The sequence below is a fragment of the Oryzias melastigma genome, linkage group LG20 (assembly GCF_002922805.2).
Source record: "Oryzias melastigma strain HK-1 linkage group LG20, ASM292280v2, whole genome shotgun sequence".
In the NCBI taxonomy this organism is placed as follows: Eukaryota; Metazoa; Chordata; class Actinopteri; order Beloniformes; family Adrianichthyidae; genus Oryzias; species Oryzias melastigma.
This window is the reverse complement of record NC_050531.1, coordinates 6,639,900-6,661,434: the sequence shown is the minus strand read 5'-3', so window position 1 is coordinate 6,661,434 and position 21,535 is coordinate 6,639,900. Positions and strand designations below refer to the sequence as shown.

The following is a 21,535-nucleotide window of genomic DNA, read 5'->3' as shown; positions in this document are numbered from 1 at the left end:
ATGATTTGGCCATTTTTGCCAAAATTAAAGTCATTTTCTAGGACATACTGTATTTTTAGGAAAAAAAGTTGCAAAAAAAGCACAATAAAGACTAAAAAAGTAATAAATAAGTCCAACTTTTAAGAGATATTTTTTTAACAAATACAGAAACAAGAACAGACATTTCATCCTGAAAGGAAAATCATAATAAACTGAATAAACTGAGGAATCTAGTAACACACAAACAATTATTAGGATAATCGTGACACAATGAACAGGCTAACAAGTCAACTAAACTCTTATCACTTTAAATCCGTTGAATTTTTTATCCTCGTTTTGGATCAATTCCACCAAACCCGATGTAGGAGTGAGCGGTGCTTCTTCTTCTGCGTTGCTGTCAGTAGCAAAAACTGTATTTACAACCTAGCAGTTGTTGTTGCTATTTATTTATATTAAAAAACACATATACGTCAGACTCCTGACCAAACTATCCAAGAAAAACAACTTGTTCTCTGAAAAATATGATTGTTTCTGCAGATTTGAATTTTGCCTCACACTGCATGCAGTCCGGATACACTGAGCTTTGAATTAGACTTTTGTCTTATATTGGCTCAAATGTAGATATTTAACTTTGTAACATATATTGTGTAACAGGTAGAGGAGAACGGGGTTGGTTGTCACAATGATGCAATCTTGCACTGGAAAATAGATTTTATTTAGGGCTGTGAATGTTAACACATTAACGCATTAACAAACGCGATTAATAAAAACAAATTAATGCGTTAAATTAATTGAAGATACAGTCCTTCACTTTAATTCTGCGGTTCAGGCATCCCACTTATACCAAAAGAAAGGTCAATTCAATTATATTTTATTCTTGCTATTTTTGAGGTTTATATAACATTCTCACAAAAAATCTAGAGCCAAACTGTATAAATACATTTTACCTGTTAAAACATTGTGATTAATCGTGATTAAGACCAACACAAAAGTGCGATTAATTAATAATTTTTTGTGATCGATTAACAACAGTAATTAAAATAAATGTTCTAAATTTAGAGTTTGGTGTGTGATTTCATATTGTGATTATTCACAGATAATAAGTGGTCGGCAAATACTGGGACTTAACAAACATTTAGCAATTGATCGCGATTAATTTCTTCCAGGTTTGCGATTAATTAGTTAATTTCTTTTCAACCAATTCCCAGCCCTAGTTTTATTTAAATAAATGTTTCTGGTTTAGGTCCCAGTTTCATTAAAAAGTGCTCCAGCTTGGCTATGGAGTTCGGCAAAAATTTGAAGAAAACGAAATGTATACGGATCACTAATGATTTTTTTTTACCAAAGTTTTTGTTAGCTTCTGACAAACAAATTTGAATAAATAAATACTCAAAAATGCAATTCTGATCTTAATTATCTTAATATATGTCCTATAAACTCTAACATTGTATACTAAGTGTCTAAAATCCTCCCTACTCTGAGCTTCATTTGTCATTTTGTTGAAATCTAGATGTTTTTTTTCAATATACATATTTGAAATAGTAGAAAAATGTTCTCTGCATAACCCGCTCTAAATCCCAGATTATGCTGTGTTTGATCAGGGTTAACCCCGTTCCATGGATTATCATCCAGGACGTTCACACGTGACTTTCTGTAGAATGGCTGTTTTCATTTCACCATGAAAATGGATTTGTGTTCTGGAATGATGTCTTACATCAAATGTATGTCACAACTGCTGCTGTGTGACGTTATGATCGGGAGGTTCACAATCCAAACATGTTTGCACGAAATCACAAAGAATTGAATAAAAATAGAACAAGATTTATGCAAAAATAAAACACAAAATTAGAACAAATATGTAAAAAAATCTTTTTTATACACTGCTTTGGTCTATAAGTCAAACCTTTTTTCTGCAATAATACATGAGCACAAAGAAAACAACATTTTGTATAAATGTTTTCTGTTTTTAATCTTTATCTGCACAAAAAAGTGCTGCAGGTGAACTAATATAAACAGTGCAGTGTGTGAAGAATAAAAAAAACTGTAAAGTGGGCTTTGACAGATCAATTTCCCTTGGTTCTGGATGAGCGGCAAAATGACAACAATAATGATGATGATGATGATGATGATGCCCAGCTCTCCCTTGGTGTTGGTGCACACAGTGACATCACACTACACAGAGGCCAGCATAGAAGACAACCAGCCAGCAGTAATTACACCACAGACAGAAATCAATGGAACACCCTGCAAACACGCTGACAGCACTTTCCCAGATTTAAACAACTAACTTATCTTTATTTATAAATTTATATGAATAAAAACATACAAAACATGATATTAAGGTGTATCTTGAACTGACAGATTTTAAGTTTTGATCGTTCATCGTCACAAACTGTCACCGCATGAAGGGGTTAAAACGATGGTTAAAAACGGTATAATCATAAATAAAAGACCACTATTTTAAAAATAGATCAAAAGATGATCCAATTGGGTCTTTAAAGAAGATTGGAAAGAGGACTCATTTATTGTCACTACTGCAGGACCATTTCTTGAAGCGAGGAAACGCCCCAAACAACACTTTCCAGAAAACAAAACTAGAAAAGTTGCATTACCTGCGATAATGCTAGTGTGAAGGCTTTTTTACTGAAAGTTGTTGCTAAATATGTTGTAGGGATTTGCTGAAAATACAAGAGCGATTTACAAAATGTTAAATTTGCTAAAATACTGGAAATTTTGTTAAAGAACTATGAAATGCAGTTAACCTAAATTTCTGAAAAATCTGCTGTAAAATTGCTACTGTAAGTTAGCCTATAAAAACCTTAGCATAACAAAGTTACCCCAAAACTTTAGCATGTTGCTGAAATATTAGCCAAACTCTAAATTAGCCAATAAAAGTCTTAGCTCAAAAAATTAGCCAAAACCATCAGCATGTTGCTAAAATATTTGCTGCACTTTATATTAGCCTAAAAAATGGACAAATTAGCCAAAAACTTTCACATGGTGCTAAAATATTAGCTAAACTCTAAATTAGCCTAAGAAATTCAACAAATTAGCCAAAACTTTAGCATGTTGTTAAAATATTAGCTAAACTCTAAATTAGCCTAAAAAAAATCAACAAATTAGCCAAAAACTTTCACATGGTGCTAAAATATTAGCTAAACTCTAAATTTGTTTAAGAAAACTCCATAAATTAGCCAAAAACTTTAGCATGTTGTTAAAATATTAGCTAAACTCTAAATTACCTACAAAGATCTCAGTCAACAAATTAGCCAAAACTTTAGCATGTTGTTAAAATATTAGCTAAACTCTAAATTACCTATAACAATCCACAAAAAAGCCCAAAACTTTAGCATGTTGCTAAAATATTAGCTAAACTCCAAATTTGCTTAAGAAAACTCCATAAATTAGCCAAAAACTTTAGCATGTTGCTAAAATATTAGCTAAACTCTAAATTACCTATAAAAATCTCCGTCAAACAAATTATCCAAAAACGTTAGCGTGTAGCTAAAATACTAGCTAAACTCTAAATTGGCCCAAGAAACCTCCATAAATTTGAAAAAATTCCGGGATGTAGCTAATATACTTGGTAAACTCTATTTTTTTATTACTTTAAACAATTTTAAACATAGCCCATGAATATATTTATAGGTTTGCTTCCAATCTACTTACATTTTTAAAATACCTTCTTATTCATTTCCTATGGGGCATATTTTGCTCAAAATCTCCAAAACTTTAAAGTTTATGAATATCAAAGGTACAAGCAGTAATAATCAGCATTGCTGAAAGTGTGATTGGGTTTTTACGTGCCAAAAAACATGGATAAAGGAGCAGGAGAATCACTATAGTGTGAATGCTTACTAAACATTCACACAATTATGAGTTAAACTCCATGATTTTACAGCGAAGGAGAAAAACATGACACCAAATAACCGTGTTCTTCCTCCTCTCCCAACAGTTCCCATCATATGCCAGAAAGACTATGTACAGTAAACTCAAATGGACCACTAATGTGCTGAAGTTCATTACAATTAGATCACTAAAGAAAAATCAAACGGGCTCCCCAAAAGGACGGGGCCTTGCCAAGAATGCCATTACACAAATTAAACTCTGCAAAGCCCTTAAGTGGTGCTAGATAAACCCTGACCATAAAAGGGCGTCATGAAACCAAATGCAGTTTTCTAATCCTGCTTTTATTTAACAGCAACGTACTTTAAAGTAATGTTTTGGCATTAAAGAAAAACACTATTTTAGTCATGTCATTGTAACGTTTCAACATAAAATAGACCCGCTGACACGACCCGAATCTATTACATATTTCCACTTTATTCTTGAATATTTTACATATTTTTGGGGGAAATAGTTTTTAGCAGCTGGTTACAGCTGGTATTTTATTAACTAAAAGTGGGAAAATTTATCTTATCATCACACATGATTTGATTTCACACGTCGATCAATTAAAAAAAAAAAAATCAACTACGTTTGACGATCTGATTCAGAATTTTTTCTTTGTTTTACCTAAATCAGGATTTGCAACCTTCAACATGTTTTCTCTCATGATTCTGCTTTGTATTTGTAAAAAAAATCAACCTTTTTGCATGAACAAAAATATAAAGAAAAAATGTAAATATATTTTCTCTAAATAAAAAATGAGTAACTTACTTATTTACTTTTTAAAATCCAGAGCACTTTGCAAGTTGGTGGTGAGTCCTCATCTTTAAAGGAGCGCTGCTTATAAAGTAATAAACACCTATTTGAGCTGGAATTTATTGAAGACAGGACACAATTGGAAGATATACAGTAGTCTTCATCTAAAATGAAAGTTTTTTTACTGATTATCACTGGGTAGGGGATAAATTGAGGGTTGTGTTAGTCTGGAGGCGGAGCTCTCAGAGCAGACTCCTCCTGGAGGGATCAATCTTATGTCAGCACGTTTCCAACCGCTCGTTTTCGTGGGTATGGGAGGGGCTGCTGCAGACAGTGCAGGTTTTACTTTTAAATGCATGAACGGATCAAAATGCCGTTTTGGGGTTCTTTATAGAGAGGAATGAACAGCAAAATGCATTTAAAACATCAGAAAGTTGAATTTTCATGTTAGGCCCCTTTAAAAAAAAACAACAAAATTAGCCAAAACAGCTAACGTGTAGCTGAAAAAATAGCTAAACTTCAAAATAGCCAAAATAACTTAAAAAAGCCTAGATTAGCCAAAACAGCTAGCATGTAGCTAAACTCCAAAATGGCCTAAAAAGTAAGTAAGTAAGTACGGTAACTTAGTAAAAAGCTCAAGCAATGCCAATTTTTAAACTTTAAAACCAGGACTTTTTGACATAATTATGAATAATAAAAAGGCAGGAATATTATTCCTGAATAAATCAACTTAAATCTTAACTTTCAAATTTTTACTCTCAATAAAAATATATTTTGTCAAAATTATTCAAGTTAGAAATAAGCGCAAGATAACATCAGGCCATTAATAACAATAAAATAAAATGATCTGGAGGGCCGGATCCGGCCCCCGGGCCTTGACTTCTTTGACGCGTGTCCTACATCAACAAAAGTTAAAGAATTTGTTCCAGAAAGTATAAATAGAGAGTAAATCTTTGACTGGGTATGATACATTTACAGTGGATTGTATTGATCATGACACAAAGGATCCATGAGCGGAGGAATCCATGCCAAGTCTGATGTGACTGAATTTCATCGGATAAAAGCCCCAGGGTTGGCAGCCTGCACCAAACCGAGGTTACCTAGCTGCAGCTGCCAACGTGCCAGCCCCTCTGAGCCCTGGGACAATCTAATGACGGCTGGTGAGACATCAGGAAGCAGGCAAATGTCTTCAATTCTTACCATATATATTGTAATCTTCATATCTTTGGGAATTATTTCACCTTTAAAGCCAGGAAAAGTACACAAATTATCTTTTTTTCAGTCAAAAAAGTCACTCCAGCTTACCCTTCCTAAGATGTGTTTAGTCCGAGGAGATAAGGGCAGCCAGTCGAGCATGTCGAAGGGAAGGAAGATCATGAGCTCGGAGTTTCTGGACAACTTAAAGGGAGCAAAAACTCTGGTGCTGACATGTACAACACCATGCAAAGAGTGGTGACTGCTGGGCGGCGCGTGGTGGTAACCCAGTCACTTCACGCTCACTGAACAAATCAACACATCAGTGCTTCCACATAGGAACAAAAACAGTCACACTAAGGTCACAAACACAGATACGAACTATTTCATTAAACAAATACGAAATATTATGTTTTTGCGTCCAATAATCCATTCATTTAGAAAATACCGCTTTTAAATACGTACAAAATTTGAAATTTATCAGGGTTATATTGTTCTATTTACATCAATTTTAACTTATTTTTCTTTTGACAGCAACACATACAAGTTCCTTTCAAAATAAAATACATTCTGTGTCAGATGAGATCCTCCTGGTGCAGAAAGTCAAGTCAAACTTTTCCTCCCTATACTTTAGAATAAAAACATTAAAACGTTGGTTTATAATAAAATCAAATTATGTTTGTCATTTTTAGCTAAAATAAAACAAAATCTCTTTTCTAAATCACAGTTTTTGTGTCAAAACGTCAACAGAAATTCCCCTCTGAGTTGTGGGCGGGACTATTGTGCAGAGGAACTCTCCCACTAGCTTACAGTCCATCGCACCCTCAACCTAACATTACCAGTAAAACGAAAATGCAGAGCAGGGAGCTTGTTCACAATGAAGAAATACTCAGAAATAATGAATACAGGAACTCCATAATAATAAAAATGCTACAAGAACACCCAAAAATTACAATTTTCATTGGAGTGGGTCTTTAAAATCCCCTTATGACAAAAAAAATAAAAATAAAAGTGTTCCCAGTAGTGTTTCAATTACGATTATGTCATTTTTAACCAAAATCCCACAAACTAAATGTCTCAAAAAGCCATATTTTGTTTGTATCTGAAGCCTCTGTTTCCAAAATCTCCTCTATGTGGGCGTGGCCGTTGGTGCCAGCTAAGTAGCCCCACCCTAAATCTCTTTCTGATGATAATAGCCGAGTTTTTTGCTATTTTAAATCTTCATCCCTGCTGCAAAAACATGTCATGCAATATTGGTAATGTCTAGCCGTATCGTTTTGATTCCAAATTAAACGAGGAAAAGTGAAGAGCTTCATGGATCGAATAGTTTTGTTTTTGTAACTTTTGATGTTCAAACAGGAAAGCTTTAGTTTATGTCTTTAATTATTCCAATATTGAAGCTATTTGCTGATGAATATTAATAATCAGTTCGCCGCTCAAAAATGAAAAGGGACGGATAAACAGTAATTATTGGTTTTAAGAAGTTTCTATCCTATTTGCAACATTTAATTGACAGCGATTTAAAAGAAGAAATACCCAAAAATGCAAAAATGAAAAGATTTCTTATTAAATTTGTTCTCTTTCATAAGAAAACTGCCACATGTACATGTCAAAAACTCAAAAAACACAGTTTTCATTGGAGTGGACCTTTAAGAACTTTGCCTCTACTAAACCCTGTTGTGCAACAAAAGATAAGATTCAACCTTTTTACCATCATTTTGCTCATTTATCGGACAAAAATCTTAAAAATGAATAACAAAGCTTATAAGAAATGAACCAAAACTTCAAATGTATTATTTATTCAGATAACCAACGAGCTACAATTGAGGGATAAAGAAGCTTTTTTTTTTAATGTTTAGCTAATTTTGCTTCACATGAGCGTCATATAACGACAAATATTTGAAGCATAAATGTCAGAATTGAAAATTCTATTTGCTGAAAGTGCAAAATTAGCGAATTATTAAACGAGTATTTTTAAAAAAAGAGAAGAAATAGAGTGCATGTGAAATCTCTTTACCACGTGTCCTGAGAGGAGACTGCACAGAGCCCACTTCATCCCCTGACTCACTTTTAGTGATTGCTTTTCTTTGTAAGGAGATTTAAATCTGCTTCAATTTTCCAACCCATTCATGACTGAAAATACAAGACGTGACTGACATGAAACATGGATGCAAACTGGGAAAAAATTGTGATTTTACAGTCAAAAACATCTATAAAATATTGTCAAGTAGCTAAATAATAAAAAAATTATCTTCAGCTTTTTTAATGGTTTTTAAACTACAAAACGTTTAATATACATTATTTTTAAATATAATTCATTTAACTTATGTTTTATTTTGAAAAATAAAACATGCTTTATTGTGAATTTTATAGTGCTAAACCGAAATATTTCATCATTTTCTTTTAGAAATCCACCAGACTTTTGTTTTTGGGTTCAACAACTAAAAAGTTTAAAATGAAAATGTGAATGGCACCAATTTTATATACTAAAAGTCTTAAATATTTGCAATTTTTTTTAGTTGAATAATCTCAATAAATATTCAGCAAGCCAACAAAAAAGAACGCAAAGCGGTTTTACAGATACAATTATTTGAAATATAGTTTCAAACAACTTTTTTAAGCGGCAATATCATTTTACAGAGCATCTAATTGTAAGAAAATACACTGTTACTGAGTTATCTGCATGTGGAGAAGAGAAAGAGGACTCTGCAGATTGTCTTTCACTTAAAAAAAAGAGTCAGCTTATAGAAGAACGATGGAGCGCTACAATAATCCACCACAAAAACTAAGCCCTCACCACCGGTAAGCTACATGCAAACACGCAGACTACACACCAGTTTGCAAAAGTCTTACCCACTCCAAAAAACAAACTTTCACAACAAAGACATGATTAGAATTGAAAGTACTCAAAAAAATGCATAAAAAACTGCGTAATTCACCTTTACCTTTGGCTTCTTAGGCATGCTCGTTCCCCCACAATGCCCCGGCCACCTGTGTCATCTGTGCACACTACACCGACCGTAATAAATTATGTAAATCCCCAGTTTTTCTTTTTTTTTTTTTTTTTAAAGCACTATGACCCAGGGATAAAAGCAGCTAACGGCTGGCATTAACAATAAATAAATAAAATAAAGAAGCGCTAGCCTTTCTGTCTCAGTCAAAAGGGATAAAGGTGCCTGAAGCTCTAAATCCAGAGGAGGTGAGACGTCTTCCAGCGCTCCTCACGACCAATAAGGCCGATCGGGCTCCGATTTGGGCAGAAGTTGACACAGGCGCGAGTGTTTAAGCTCCGTGGTGTCATGGTTCGCCCTCAAGTGTTTTGCTTTAGCTGGCTGGGCATTCAGCTTTAATTTGATAGTGTGACATCTGTCGCACGGTCCAATCAACCAGAGAGAGGCGCAGGCTCTACAAACATACCTTAGCCCCGCCCCCTTTCTGAAACCACGCTGATATCTTTAGAGTGAGTGACCACCGTTGTAAACATGTGACCTCCCGCAGCTGTACATTCGTTGCCAGACAGACAGACAGACAGACAGACAGACAGGCAGTAACAGCACCATCTGGAGTTCTAATCCATGTGGCACGACCCACCGCTGTGATTATGGATGTGGCCCTCAAAGTCATTAAGCTTATTGGATAGGAAAGTGGACACAGGCTCAGCTGCGTCTGCATCAAACAAGCTCCTCCAGAAAAAAATAAAAACAAAAACAGAAGCTTCGGTTTCACCAAATGCAAATAAAAACACCCTCAAAATGTAAATAAAGCTTTCGCACTTTTTATGATAAAAGAAGACTTCATGATGGTTCACATGATGAAAATTCTGTGGATTCCATTCAGAGGAAACTTAGAGTCAGAACAAATCTCTGATTCTGTTAGGAAAAGACGCTTTCATCTCTGAACATCCTAAAACTAACAAAAACATTTCTGACTGTGCATCAGTACGGAGCCCCGAAAGGGACATGGATGTAAAAAAAATATATATATCTTTTGGTTCTAACTGTTTCTGGTTACTATCTGGTACGCACCAGTTAGTAACCAGAAAAAAAGTTTTTTTTTTCTTTTTTTAAGCCTGCTGGCCCCGCCTCGAACATTTGTTGACATCTTCTTTTGAGCCTTCTTTTAGTGGAACGGATGTGGACTTTGAACAATCACTCATGATTGGCGACAGTAATTCCTCTAAAAACAGACTCGGACCAATCACTGTTGACTGGTTTCAAAATGGCGGTAAACGATCAGGAAGTCACAGAGACGGTCTTTTTAGCCTGAGGTAAAGCGTTTTCTATGCGTGACGTCAACACCTAGCTTTGTCCAGTGGACTGATATATGTCTATGAGTTCAATAAAAATTCACCTCTGAGTTGTGGAGCAACCCCACCCCCTCTTCCCAACCAGTTAATTGCTAGCGCAGAGCCCGTCACACTAAAACCCAATCCGAATTCTTCCTTTCTCTCTTCCCTCCATTTGAAGGGGCATTTTTAGTGCAAGTGTGTCCGGGATATTTTTATTTTTTCATATTTTTATTTTTTAAATCCAACCCTACAAGCAGAGGGATTCAAAGTCCTTCGTTGTGAGGGTAAACCGCGTTGTTATTAGAAAGTGCTTTTTGTGTGCACTCTGAAACACAGAAATGTACATGTAAATGTAAGTTTTTGTTGCAGCATGACCTTTTTAAAGTTGTAAAACTGCTGTTGTTATGTATATTTGAGTGCTAGAAGCTCAGCGCTAACGCTAGCGTACTATCGATAATTAAACAAAAGTGACGTCTAAAATATGAGACACTATTTTTTCACAACTCTCTGTTTGGAGGTCTAAACGAAGGTGAATGGAGAAGGGAAGAATTCGTTTTGGGCCAAATATCACCGGTCCAACAAGCTATCCAGTCGAACGGTTCCGATTAGCCAAAATAGCTAGCATGAAGCTAAAATATTAGCTAAACTCCAAAACAGCCCAAAAAATCGTAGTAAAAGCCAAAATAGTCCACAAAGCTAGCAGAATGCCAATTTATTAACATTAAAACCGTAACTTTTTAGCATAATTTTGAATAATAAAACGGCAGGAATATAATTCCAGAATAAATTAAACTTAAACCTTAAATAACTTTCAATGCTAAAATGTTTGGCTAATTAGTTATCTACTGGAGTTTTTAGGCTAATTTAGAGTTTAGCTTCTATTTTAGCAACAGGCTAACATTTTTGACTAATTTAGTTTACAGAGAAATTTTAGGCCATTTAGGAATTCTGCTAGTAATTGAGCTTTTTTTTTGGCTAATCTGGCCTCTAATGATTTTTTTTATGCTAATTTGCAGCTAATATTTTAGCAATATGCTAACATTTCTGCTAATCTGTTATCTTCCGGAGTTTTTAGGCTAATTTAGAGTTTAGATTTTATTTTAGCAACATGCTAACCTTTTTGCCTGATTTAATTTACTGAGGTATTTTATGCTAATTTCTAGTTCAGCTAGTAATTAGTCAACAAGCTAGCTTTTTTCGCTAATTTGGCCTTTACTAAAGGTAAAAAATGTTTTAAAAATCCCATTTTGAGAAGTGCTATGGTATTTTTTATGTTTTTGCTTTTGTTCGTGCGAAAAGTTGATATAATTCATATATATTTAAAAAAAGAAAAGAGAAAAAAAGATGGTCATGAATGCAAATCAAAAATTTCTTAAAGGCTATGCTGCTCCTTCTGGGTTTTGATCAGTAGAAAAGGAGCCCAAATGGATCTTTTACTGTTAAAGGTTGCCGACTCCTGGTTTAGAGGATTACTCAGAACAGATCAAAATATTGTTTGGGGTTATGTTCTTTATGTAAGGAATGAATAACACACTTAAAAGCTAAAAAATAATGGGTTTTCAGGGTACGACCCCTTCAAATAAGCATCTTCCAACAGAAATCCCTTGAAAATGTCAGTTATTTCTGTAAATAAATTCTAGATTACTTCCATTCTTGGCAACTTTGTGAGTTTTTCTTTCCCTTATGTTCGTCTTTTCACACAACCCTCTAGACTGGAGTGTGACACCTCAATTGTTAAAGTGTTTGAGGTTCAGTCAGTCGCAGAAATCCTGACATATGCGCCACATGGGTGGAGAAAAATGGAGCAGCGTTTCCCTCCGGAGGAATGCACGTATAAGCAAATATATGTGCATGCACACGCTACAAGATGTAAAGATGGACTTCAAATTAATTTCTACTTGTACCGAACAGCTGGAGTTACATAAAAACAATGCAAACCAACAGAAAAAATAGTTTTATTTTTTATAGTACCTTGTATCTCCCTCTCCCATGCCCCACCCCCTACCCCCAAGTAGCTGATTTTATCCCTGTAAAGCCAGTCTCACTATAATCTCCCCTGATCTGTGGCAGTGGCAAATAATCAGATATCAGATGCGTTCAAAACCGGAGCGAAAACACAAGCTTACCTGCTGTTACTCTTTTTTCGTACCCTACAGGTGAGCGTTTTCTGCTTTAAGCTTTAACACACTTTAATCTACAAAGATTTATCCACGTTTGCTTGTAGCGCGGCGCGGAAGGCTTAATGATAACCAGATTTTATAAAGTGGTCATGTAGTAGCTTGTAGTTACGTAATATCTAAAGCTCTAAGCTTTGAAGAGCCAATGGGGGCAGAAACATGACAGATGATAATGCATCTGGATGGAATCTGTTGAAAATCAGTTTTATCAGCTGATTTTAGCTTTTAAAGGATAAATTAAATGTACAAACGCACCTCACTTACCCATGAGACATTTTTGTTTTTATTTTGTTTGTTCATGGCAACGACATCAGAGGAGCCCCCCCCACTCCTCAGCAGATCTCAGCGCCACAACCTGTTGCGCGGCGGAGCCGGATCAGGGGTGACGGGCCTAGCCATGAGTCGTCGGAGCCCAGAACTCCCTCTCCGACCCGATCCGGCATCCAAAAAAGTTTGCAGAGCGGGAAAAAAAATATATCCAGCAGTCGGGAGTTTCTTCCAGCTGTCAGGACACAGCTGACCTGATGGACTGATTATGTATTCAAGCTTAGTATGAATATGAAGCATCGGTGCAGGTTTAACTCCGCCCTGCACAGCCGCCGCCTGCACCCAATCGTGGCGCATCTCTGCGGCCGGCTCCCAAGGCTATAAGGAAGTATTAGGACTGAGAGCTGAGACAGAAGCAGCAAAACTCCAGTTATTTTCAGCCCTCATTTTCCTTTAGAACTCAGCTGTTCTGCTTATTACTCCATGACACCTTTTTTTTTTGTCTTCTCCTTCCCTCCCTCCGCTCCGTCTCTGAAGTGCACCACCTCGCCTGGGTAGTATCTGTTGTCATGACACCTCTTTGCTTGGAGACAAATACCATGACAAACAAAGCAGCACCGTCCTCCGTCTCTCCTCAGTCGGGGGTTTGAATCTTCTTCTGCCCCCAAAATATAATTGTGTTAATCTTACAACAATTTAAACCATAATTATTAAAAAATACATATTTTTATCCATAAAAAAGCTCCTCAGTTGGCAGTTTGTTGATCAGCTTTGCTTTAAAAAAAAAAAAACAGCAAAACTTTGATTTAAGTTAATTAACTTTGAAGTATGAATTCAAATAAGCAAAAAAGTCAATTTTCTGCAACATTTAAATTCAATATTAACCCTAAAAACAAAGAACATGAAGAAATCAATCAAACTCTACTAGACTTTAGCTAATAATGATTTTATTTAATGAATCAAATATGACATTAGTGTGTTTTTTTACTTAAAATCAATTAAATTAATTATTTCTGTTTGATTTTGAAAAATCTGTTTCAACTTAAAATAAACCAAATGAATCTAATAATAATCTAAATTAATAATAATATGGAGAGAAAAAAACCTGAATATTTACCTTTTTTTTGCTTGTACTATTAGAAAAAAATCCTATTTTTTAACTAGTTTTTATATTCTGAAAGTTAAAAATAAAGAAAAAAAAATGCTGTTTTTTTTTAACCAAAAATAACAATAAAAAGTAAAATTTTAACCACATAAACGCATTTTGAGAGCTTCAACAGGTTGATTTTTGCAAATTCTTCTTAATTTTCCATTTTCAAAATTACCTTTTTCCATATTTCATACAAGGAGCCACTTAAAGTAGCTGCTCTAACATCTTCCTGCTTTAAAAAAATAACTTGATAGTAAATAAATCAAACAAAGCAATAATCAATATAGAATGTGATTTACCAAGACTGTTAAATGATTTCTTTCAAAACAAAATAAAAAAAACTAATTAAAACTCACATCTAAGACAGATTTTGCTCGTTTAATTAGTAATTTCACGTGTTTATTTAGGGCAGAACTTCTCCTCAGGTGGATTTTTGTGTCTAATTGGCTTCAAAGAACATCTGCTTCTTTTTCTGAAATTATTTGAGTTTCTTTTTGAGCACTGTTCTATAATACAAATGAAATCCGTTATAATCTGTTTTGTTCATTCGGTCTGTGACACAACATGAAAATACAAGGTAAGGATAAGTAAATATGGTTTTGTTAATGCAACGTATTTCATAAAAAATGTGTTTTATTAAACTAATAATTACATTTCTCCCCAAGCGCATATTTCCTAGTAGAAAGTGACAATTACAAATAGAAATTCCTAGTTAGCCGAGCCAGAAAAATTGATGACGGTGCTTTGCCTCCAAGCAGCCGGTTTCCACAGAGACGGAGAAAAAGATCCCAACGTGGTTGAATTCGCCAGAGGAAGCGCATCCCTGACCAGGAACTGACAAACGCAGCTGCACTGCTGTGATGAGGAAGAGCAGATGTGCAGGAAACCATCATGTGGTCAACAATGAGGGTCAGTCCGGTTAACAAGCACGCCGCGTTCTTAAAGCTATGTGGTTTCATTGTTGAAATGAATCATTTTTACAATTTTACATCCTATTACTTTAAGATGTTTCTTTGTAAACTCCACAACTAATCAAAGAAAAAGAACAGAACTAAAGTTTGATTTTCTTTGTGCCCATTTTCCAGCTGCACACGCTAATCTTCAAACTTCTGATTGCTTAACTGTCTATAAAGATAAATTAATCATGAATTGAGACAGTACTTACTGCACACTAATTCTAAGTTCTGCAATTGCAGCTAATTGAGGTTTGAGACTTTTTTTTAGGTTAAATTGCTCCAGTTTGTCAATGCTAACATGCTAGCATGATGCTAGCTGCATTTCTGTGGAGTTGTAGCAGTCGGACTCGTGCTCTTTGTATGTTAAGATGTACTTGTGGATCCAACACATCCTCACTCCCGACCCGTCACATATTGACGTGTGGCTAAAGGACCCTCTGCGTCAAAAATTGAAGCTTTGGGGCTAAAAATGTGACGAACTGGTAGTTCCTATTAAACCAAGGGTCCCATATCACCGGGTCTGCTAATTGGTACCAGAGGTGGTATCGAGCTCCAACCCGGCACCGCACGCGCTCTGGTACCCGTTGGCGGACGCAAAACGGCCTGAACCCGGCACTGAACGCGCTCTGGTACCGGTTACCGGATTCAAAAAGACCCCAAGACCAGACGCGCAACCCGAACCCAGCACCGCACGCGCTCTCTACCAGTTACCAGATGCCAAATGGCCACAGAACCAGACGCGCAACCTGAACCCGGCAAAGCACGCGCTCTGGTACTAGTCACCGAAGGTGAAATGGCCCCAGAACCAGATGTGCAACCCGAACCAGTCACCAGACACTCTCTTGTACCGGTTAATGGATGGCAAATGGCCCCAGAACCAGACACGCACCCCAAACCCGGCACAGCACATTCTCTGGTACCCGTTACCAGACACGAAAAGGCCCCAGAACCAGACGCGCAACCCGAACCAGTTACCGCACCTTTTCTGGTACCCATTACCAGACGCGAAAAGGCCCCAAGACCAGACGCACAACCCGAACCAGTTACCGCATGCACTCTGGTACTTGTTACCGGACGCAAAAAGGCCCCAGAACCAGATGCGCAACCCGAACAAGGCACCGCACGCTCTCTGGTACCCGTTACAGGATGCAAAATGGCCCCAGAACCAGACGTGTAACCCAAACCCCACGTTTTCTGGTATCCGTTACCAGACGCGAAAAGGCCCCAAGACCAGACGCGTAACCCGAACCAGTTACCGCATGCGCTCTGGTACTTGTTACCGGACGCAAAACGTCCCCAGAACCAGACGTGCAACCCAAACAAGGCACCGCACGCTCTCTGGTACCTGTTACCGGATGCCAAAAGGCCCCAAGACTCATCTCCGAGATGTTGTTCATTTATTTGACACTGGTGGATGTTATAATTTAAAATGTAGTTTCTTTCTTTCTCGATCTTCTTTTATTGTTTACCAAATCAGCAGAAGGCTTTGTATTTTTCTTTTGTACTGACTGATTTATTGATTTGTTAAAAGGGGCAGATTTGTCCTGATGCCGACCTCCCGTTCCACCACGTCCCAGAGGTTCTCTATTGGGTTGAGATGTGGCGACTGTGGACGCCATTCGAGTCTCCATGTTCTAGAAACCAGTCTGGAAGTATCATCAGAAGATGTGGTCATAAGGAGATGGTCAGCAACAATACTCAGGTCGGCTGTGGTGCTGCCTGTAATGCTCAATTGGTACTAAAGGGGCTCAAAGTGTGCCAGAAAATATCCCCATACCATTACACTACCACCACCAACCTGAAGTATGGATACAAGGCAGAATGGATCCATGTTCTCCCTTTTTGATGCCAAATTCTGACCCTGTTGCAGCAGAAATGGAGACTCATCAGACCGGATACGTTTTTCCATTTTCTATTGTCCACTTTTGGTGATCCTCAGTTTCCCGTTTCTAGCAGACAGGAGTGTTACCCGGTGTTGTCTTCTACTGTCAAACATTTGTTGGCAAAATAGACTCTTAAAGGCTGATTCGCTCTATAAACTCCTTTCTAGTTAAACGGAATTGTTAATTCTGAAATAAAAACTGTTGAATCTGGATATTTGGTAAAGTGTGTTTCATTTAAGAATCCAGAAAAAAACAGATTATTTCTCCTGCATCATTCTAGCTGATATGATTGAATAACAATAATAATAATAATAAAGAAGTTTTTCTAGATGGCAATTCAATAAAAGAAGCTACAAAACTGCAAATAAGAAACATCTGGTGAGATAAAGCTAAGAAAATTATCTCTGAACAGAATAATATAAAGAAATCCAAATTTATGACTGTAATTCAAACCAAATTTTGTTTTTTGGAGGATAAAGTTTAGGACTGTATGAAACACGCCGGAGCGTTCTCATTGTGGCTCTCTGGTTAAAGGAAAATAAAACATTTTTAAAAAGGAAACACTGTAAAAAGTGAGTATGTAGTAAAATTAAATAAATAAAACTTGATTCAACTCATTAAAGATTGCTGGATTTTTCTATTTTTAAACAAATTCAAGGATTTTAGGTGTTTTTTTTTTAAATGTCACTGAATTATCTCTGATTTAATTTATTAGATTTGCTCATTTTTGTCTGAAAATTGAAAAACGAATTCATTTTTTTGCTTTTATTTTGAAAGGAAGTCACGTGAAATGTGACAAAAATTATCAACTATTTCAAGTTGGAAAATAAAATAAAAAAGCTTCATTTCATTTTGCCAAAATAAAACTTTTGGGATGTTGTCAGTGATAAATTGACCCAAATGGCTCTTTAAGAGTTGCAGGTTAAAAAAACTTCTGATCTAAACATTTACAGCTGATAGTTTTATTCCGTTTAAGTTAGGTTTAGTAATTTTTAGAAATGTTATTTTTCCAAAATGTTATACTTTTGCGACCATCTTTCAACCAATTTACAGCTAAAAGTCTTTTTTTCATTGTTTCCAATGTGCTAGGTTAACTTTTATTTGTAGTAGAGAATTATTCTGTTTCAATTTAGTGGCAACAATGATTTTTGAGCAAACTACATTTGAGTAAAAATGAAATGAAATGGTGGGAAATCTGACCTGGAGGCCCATCAAGACCCACCGAACTGGAATAAATCATAATTATAATCCTTATTCGTGTTTTATTTCTGCTGTAATTCTGGTGACGATGCACTGCAGATCCATTGATGTTTGTTCAAGTGGTATTCTTGTTTTTCTGATGTTTTCTGAATTCATTTTTCTGATCATTCACACGCCTCCTGAATGCAGCATTTCTCTCTAGGTTTGTGCTTTTCCATTTATGGACCTATTGGTGCAATTGGGACTAAAATGAGAAACTAAAGCTGAAGTCCAAATAGAACATCGAAACGTGCTGTTTTAAAAAATACATTTATATTCAAGCAAGATTATAGATTAAATGTTATTTCTTTCTCCTATTACCAAAATGAGCCACACATCTGCTCCTGGTCCGGCCCTTCTGTCAATTTCTAGAACCCTTTGTGACCTACGAGTTAAAAGGTTTGCCCACTCCTGGTCTAAAAAAAAATAAATAAATAAATAAAAAACGTTCATCAAGAAAAGTCCTTCAAACCGGAAGAATTTAATTCATTTTAATAATGCATAATCTGGATTTTTGGAAACAGTCGGATCAAATTTTCCCACAATTTCCTTAATTTCAGAGATGGTTGGACCCCAAAACTAAAATGAAAACAATAATTTAAAAAAGTAGTTTTACTACAATGACCTTATTTTGATTTTTTTCTTTACTTTTTTGAAAGTGAATCCCTCAAAATACACATCAGTACTTCAGGGTCAATGCTGAGTGACATCAGTGTTTCCATCCCAGAATCCTCTGCAGGTATATGTCACACTTTCCAGTCGCACAACGGTTATGCAAAAGAAGCAAAATCCAAGACATTCCTGAGGAAGCTTCTGTGACCAATTAGCTTTCTGGAAATTCCTATATTGTCTGGAAAAGTGAAAGAATGTGTTTCAGGAAATCCCACTCCGGTGTATTCGGTGTTCCCAGTTTCTGGAAAAAAAAGTGGGAATTCTTTGGCATGTAGGCTCAAATGTGTGTAAATTTAATAGTTTTATGATTTATCCACACAGGAATATTAGTGTTTGGAAAAATATAATCTTTCTAACGATATTAGAAAGTATATTTTTATTTATTCCTACTATTAATCTCCATTTGCTGGTTGTCTACACACAATGGAAACCCCAGCTGGCTGTCTTTCCAACAAAAAGGAAACCCGGAATTGTTTCCCTCTTTTATTTATTGCTAAATGAGGTTACAAAGAACACAAACCGGGGAATGGAGTAAGCCCTGCTGTCTTCAATTAGCCGAGTTTCCGTGAGGAGCGTCTGGGACCGAAGACTCAGTCTGTCAGACGGACTCCCATCCGGCCGGTTCTCCACGCTCCACATTCCGCCTAATGCAGGACTGCGTTCCGGCCCATTTCAGCCGTAAAATAGCAGTTTGGCGCTCCGTATTGGAAACATGTGACATAGAGGGAACGGCACGTCAGGGTCCACGGGGTTTTCTCGTCTTACTTTTGGGCCCACAACAATTAAATAAAGTGTATTAGTCATTCAGTATTAGTTGTTTTATGAGTTATTAACACATAATTCCTTTTTTTGTGACACATTTGTGTGAAATTCCACATTTTTAGACACAATACATCATAATGAACTCAGTTTTTTTCCACAACTGTGACCAGAAATAGCCTCAATTTGAAGGAAACAACCATTTATTTTTATTCTTTATTAGAAAGTGAGACATCCTTTTGATCACCCTTTAAAATAATCATCCAATTGAGGTGTTTTATGGACTCATTTGTACAAGCTTTAATTGAGCAGTTACTGGTGAACAGTTATGGTGCAACACTGCCATCTGGTGGCAGATAAGTGTAATTGTTTTACATCTGCAGTGCTCAAGATTTTAGCAGAAAAGCAAAAAAAATATATAATAATATTTTGTTTTTTTATTAAAAGAAAGAGAAAAAATAAGAAAATATTTCCAATTTATGAAGTAAAATAACAATAAATCTGTTTTTTATAACATAGAAGCAATACTATATCAGCCCAGAATGAGTATAAAAGATTCATCACATCCAGCCGCATCTACAAAACACTGCAGAGAGCGCTCAACCGACAAAAACTGATTATTTGTGATCATTCTGAACAGTTTAAGAGATAATGACTCATAATAAAAGTTATCCACCGCCAAAAAGTGCTCCATGAATCATGAAATGCATAAATCGGAGTCATAAACTCACATATGGAAGCTCTGCTCTCCGACGATGGCCCAGCCCACAGCACGGCATGAAGGGGACAAGGGAGACTCCCCGTCTATCTGCAGCATCCACTACCTTCACCCTCGATCCATAGCCGCAGATTTGGTCCACAGGGTTGCGGACGGCAGGGAGAGATCCTTAAAGGAGGAGGGCTGTAGTCTCCACATAGGACCCCCCCTCCCTGTTATGTCCCCCTAAAACTGGATTCAGAAAGTCAGATTCTCATCCTGCTCTTCCCCATGTCCAAAAAAAGGTGCACAAAAAATCTGTAGTCGCCACAGCGCTGCCAAATCCTCTGCAGTGCTGCTGGGCTGTGTCAGAACCAGCCAGTGACAGGCTGGCACCCCGAGTCTGAGGCGAGAGGATTTAGACGCCCGTCAGCACGCAGAGGATGCTGCATACTTTACGAGCACAGATCCTCGCCTGCTTTCTGCTCTCCTTCTCCTGGATCTAGTGTGGCCACTCTCGCCTTCATGTACTTTCAGATCATTTTTGGCTCTTTTCTCCTCCCATCCTTTTCCTGCAGTAAATCAATCCTCATGTTTTCATTTAACCACAACGCTGCTGCTGCTGCAGACGACTGTCACCTACACACTTCACCCCCCCCCTCCACTTCTGTCCTGTTATTGCTGAGTCAGCTGAAATGACAGATTTTCATCATGACAGCATGCTGTGACAGAACATCCTAATGAATGGCAGGTGAGGTTTAAAGGGTTTAGCAGAGGATGGGAAATTTTAGGGGCTTTTATTGGCAAAAATCAGGGAGAGAAATTAGTACCGTTACCCCAATTTATGCGTAATTCTTGATTTGTAAATACATTTTGTGCATAAATACTAAAATTACAAAATAAAACAATTTACACATGCACAAATTAAAATGAAAGCAGCTTGAAACTAATTAGACATGCGAATGAGAACATTCTAGTTATATTTAAAGGGTAACTAAACTCTAAATCTACTTTTTTTTGTCTGTTGACCTCTATAAATGGGGCTTTAAAAGGGCTGTCTTGTTGAAAAATTAAAATAAACTTGTTTAATTCTTGAAAATATAGTCAAAACCACATGTGTGCTGCCCCCTACAGGTTGAAACATGGTATTACAGTTGAATTTTGTGATTGATCAAATCCTGAGTTTCTGAAGTTTCACTGCAGCTCCAGTAAAGATAACAGTTCTTTCCCTAAGCCCCGCCCCTCTGACGGGATTTTCACATTCAGGCTGTGGGCGGAGTCAGCCTCCAACTTCCCTGTTTGGTGACCCTTTAAACGCATCACATACGGGCGAAACTGTGAGACGTAAACACAGTCTCGCCACAGTGTGCGTAACAAGCCATTTGTGTGTGATTTTTAAAGATTTATGTGTGTAATTAGCTTCATTCTGTTGTAATTGTAATTTGTGCATGTGTACAATGTATTTTGTATTTTTTATAATTTTGTAATTTTTGTACAAAATGTATTATATGAGTTACAAATCAAGAATTACGTACAAACAAATCCAAAGTTACGCACAAATCAGGAAAAGAGTAAGCAGAAATTAAGAATTACACACAAATTAAGAATTACGCACACACAAATCGGGGTG

At 36.5% G+C, this 21,535-nt stretch overlaps 1 protein-coding gene across 4 annotated transcripts in view; it reads right to left on the bottom strand.

The window, feature by feature from the left end:
- Positions 1 to 21,535, bottom strand: part of cacnb2a (calcium channel, voltage-dependent, beta 2a) — a 73,152-nt gene that overhangs the window by 42,371 nt on the left and 9,246 nt on the right. Inside the window, exon 1 of one of the 4 annotated variants that reach the window (XM_024279856.2) lies at positions 19,940 to 20,502. The exons of the other annotated variants lie outside the window; for them this stretch is intronic. Coding sequence (XP_024135624.1) covers positions 19,940 to 19,987 — 48 coding nt within the window. The 5' untranslated portion in view covers positions 19,988 to 20,502. Of the gene's footprint in view, positions 1 to 19,939; positions 20,503 to 21,535 lie in introns of those variants that run through there. 4 annotated transcript variants of the gene reach the window in all.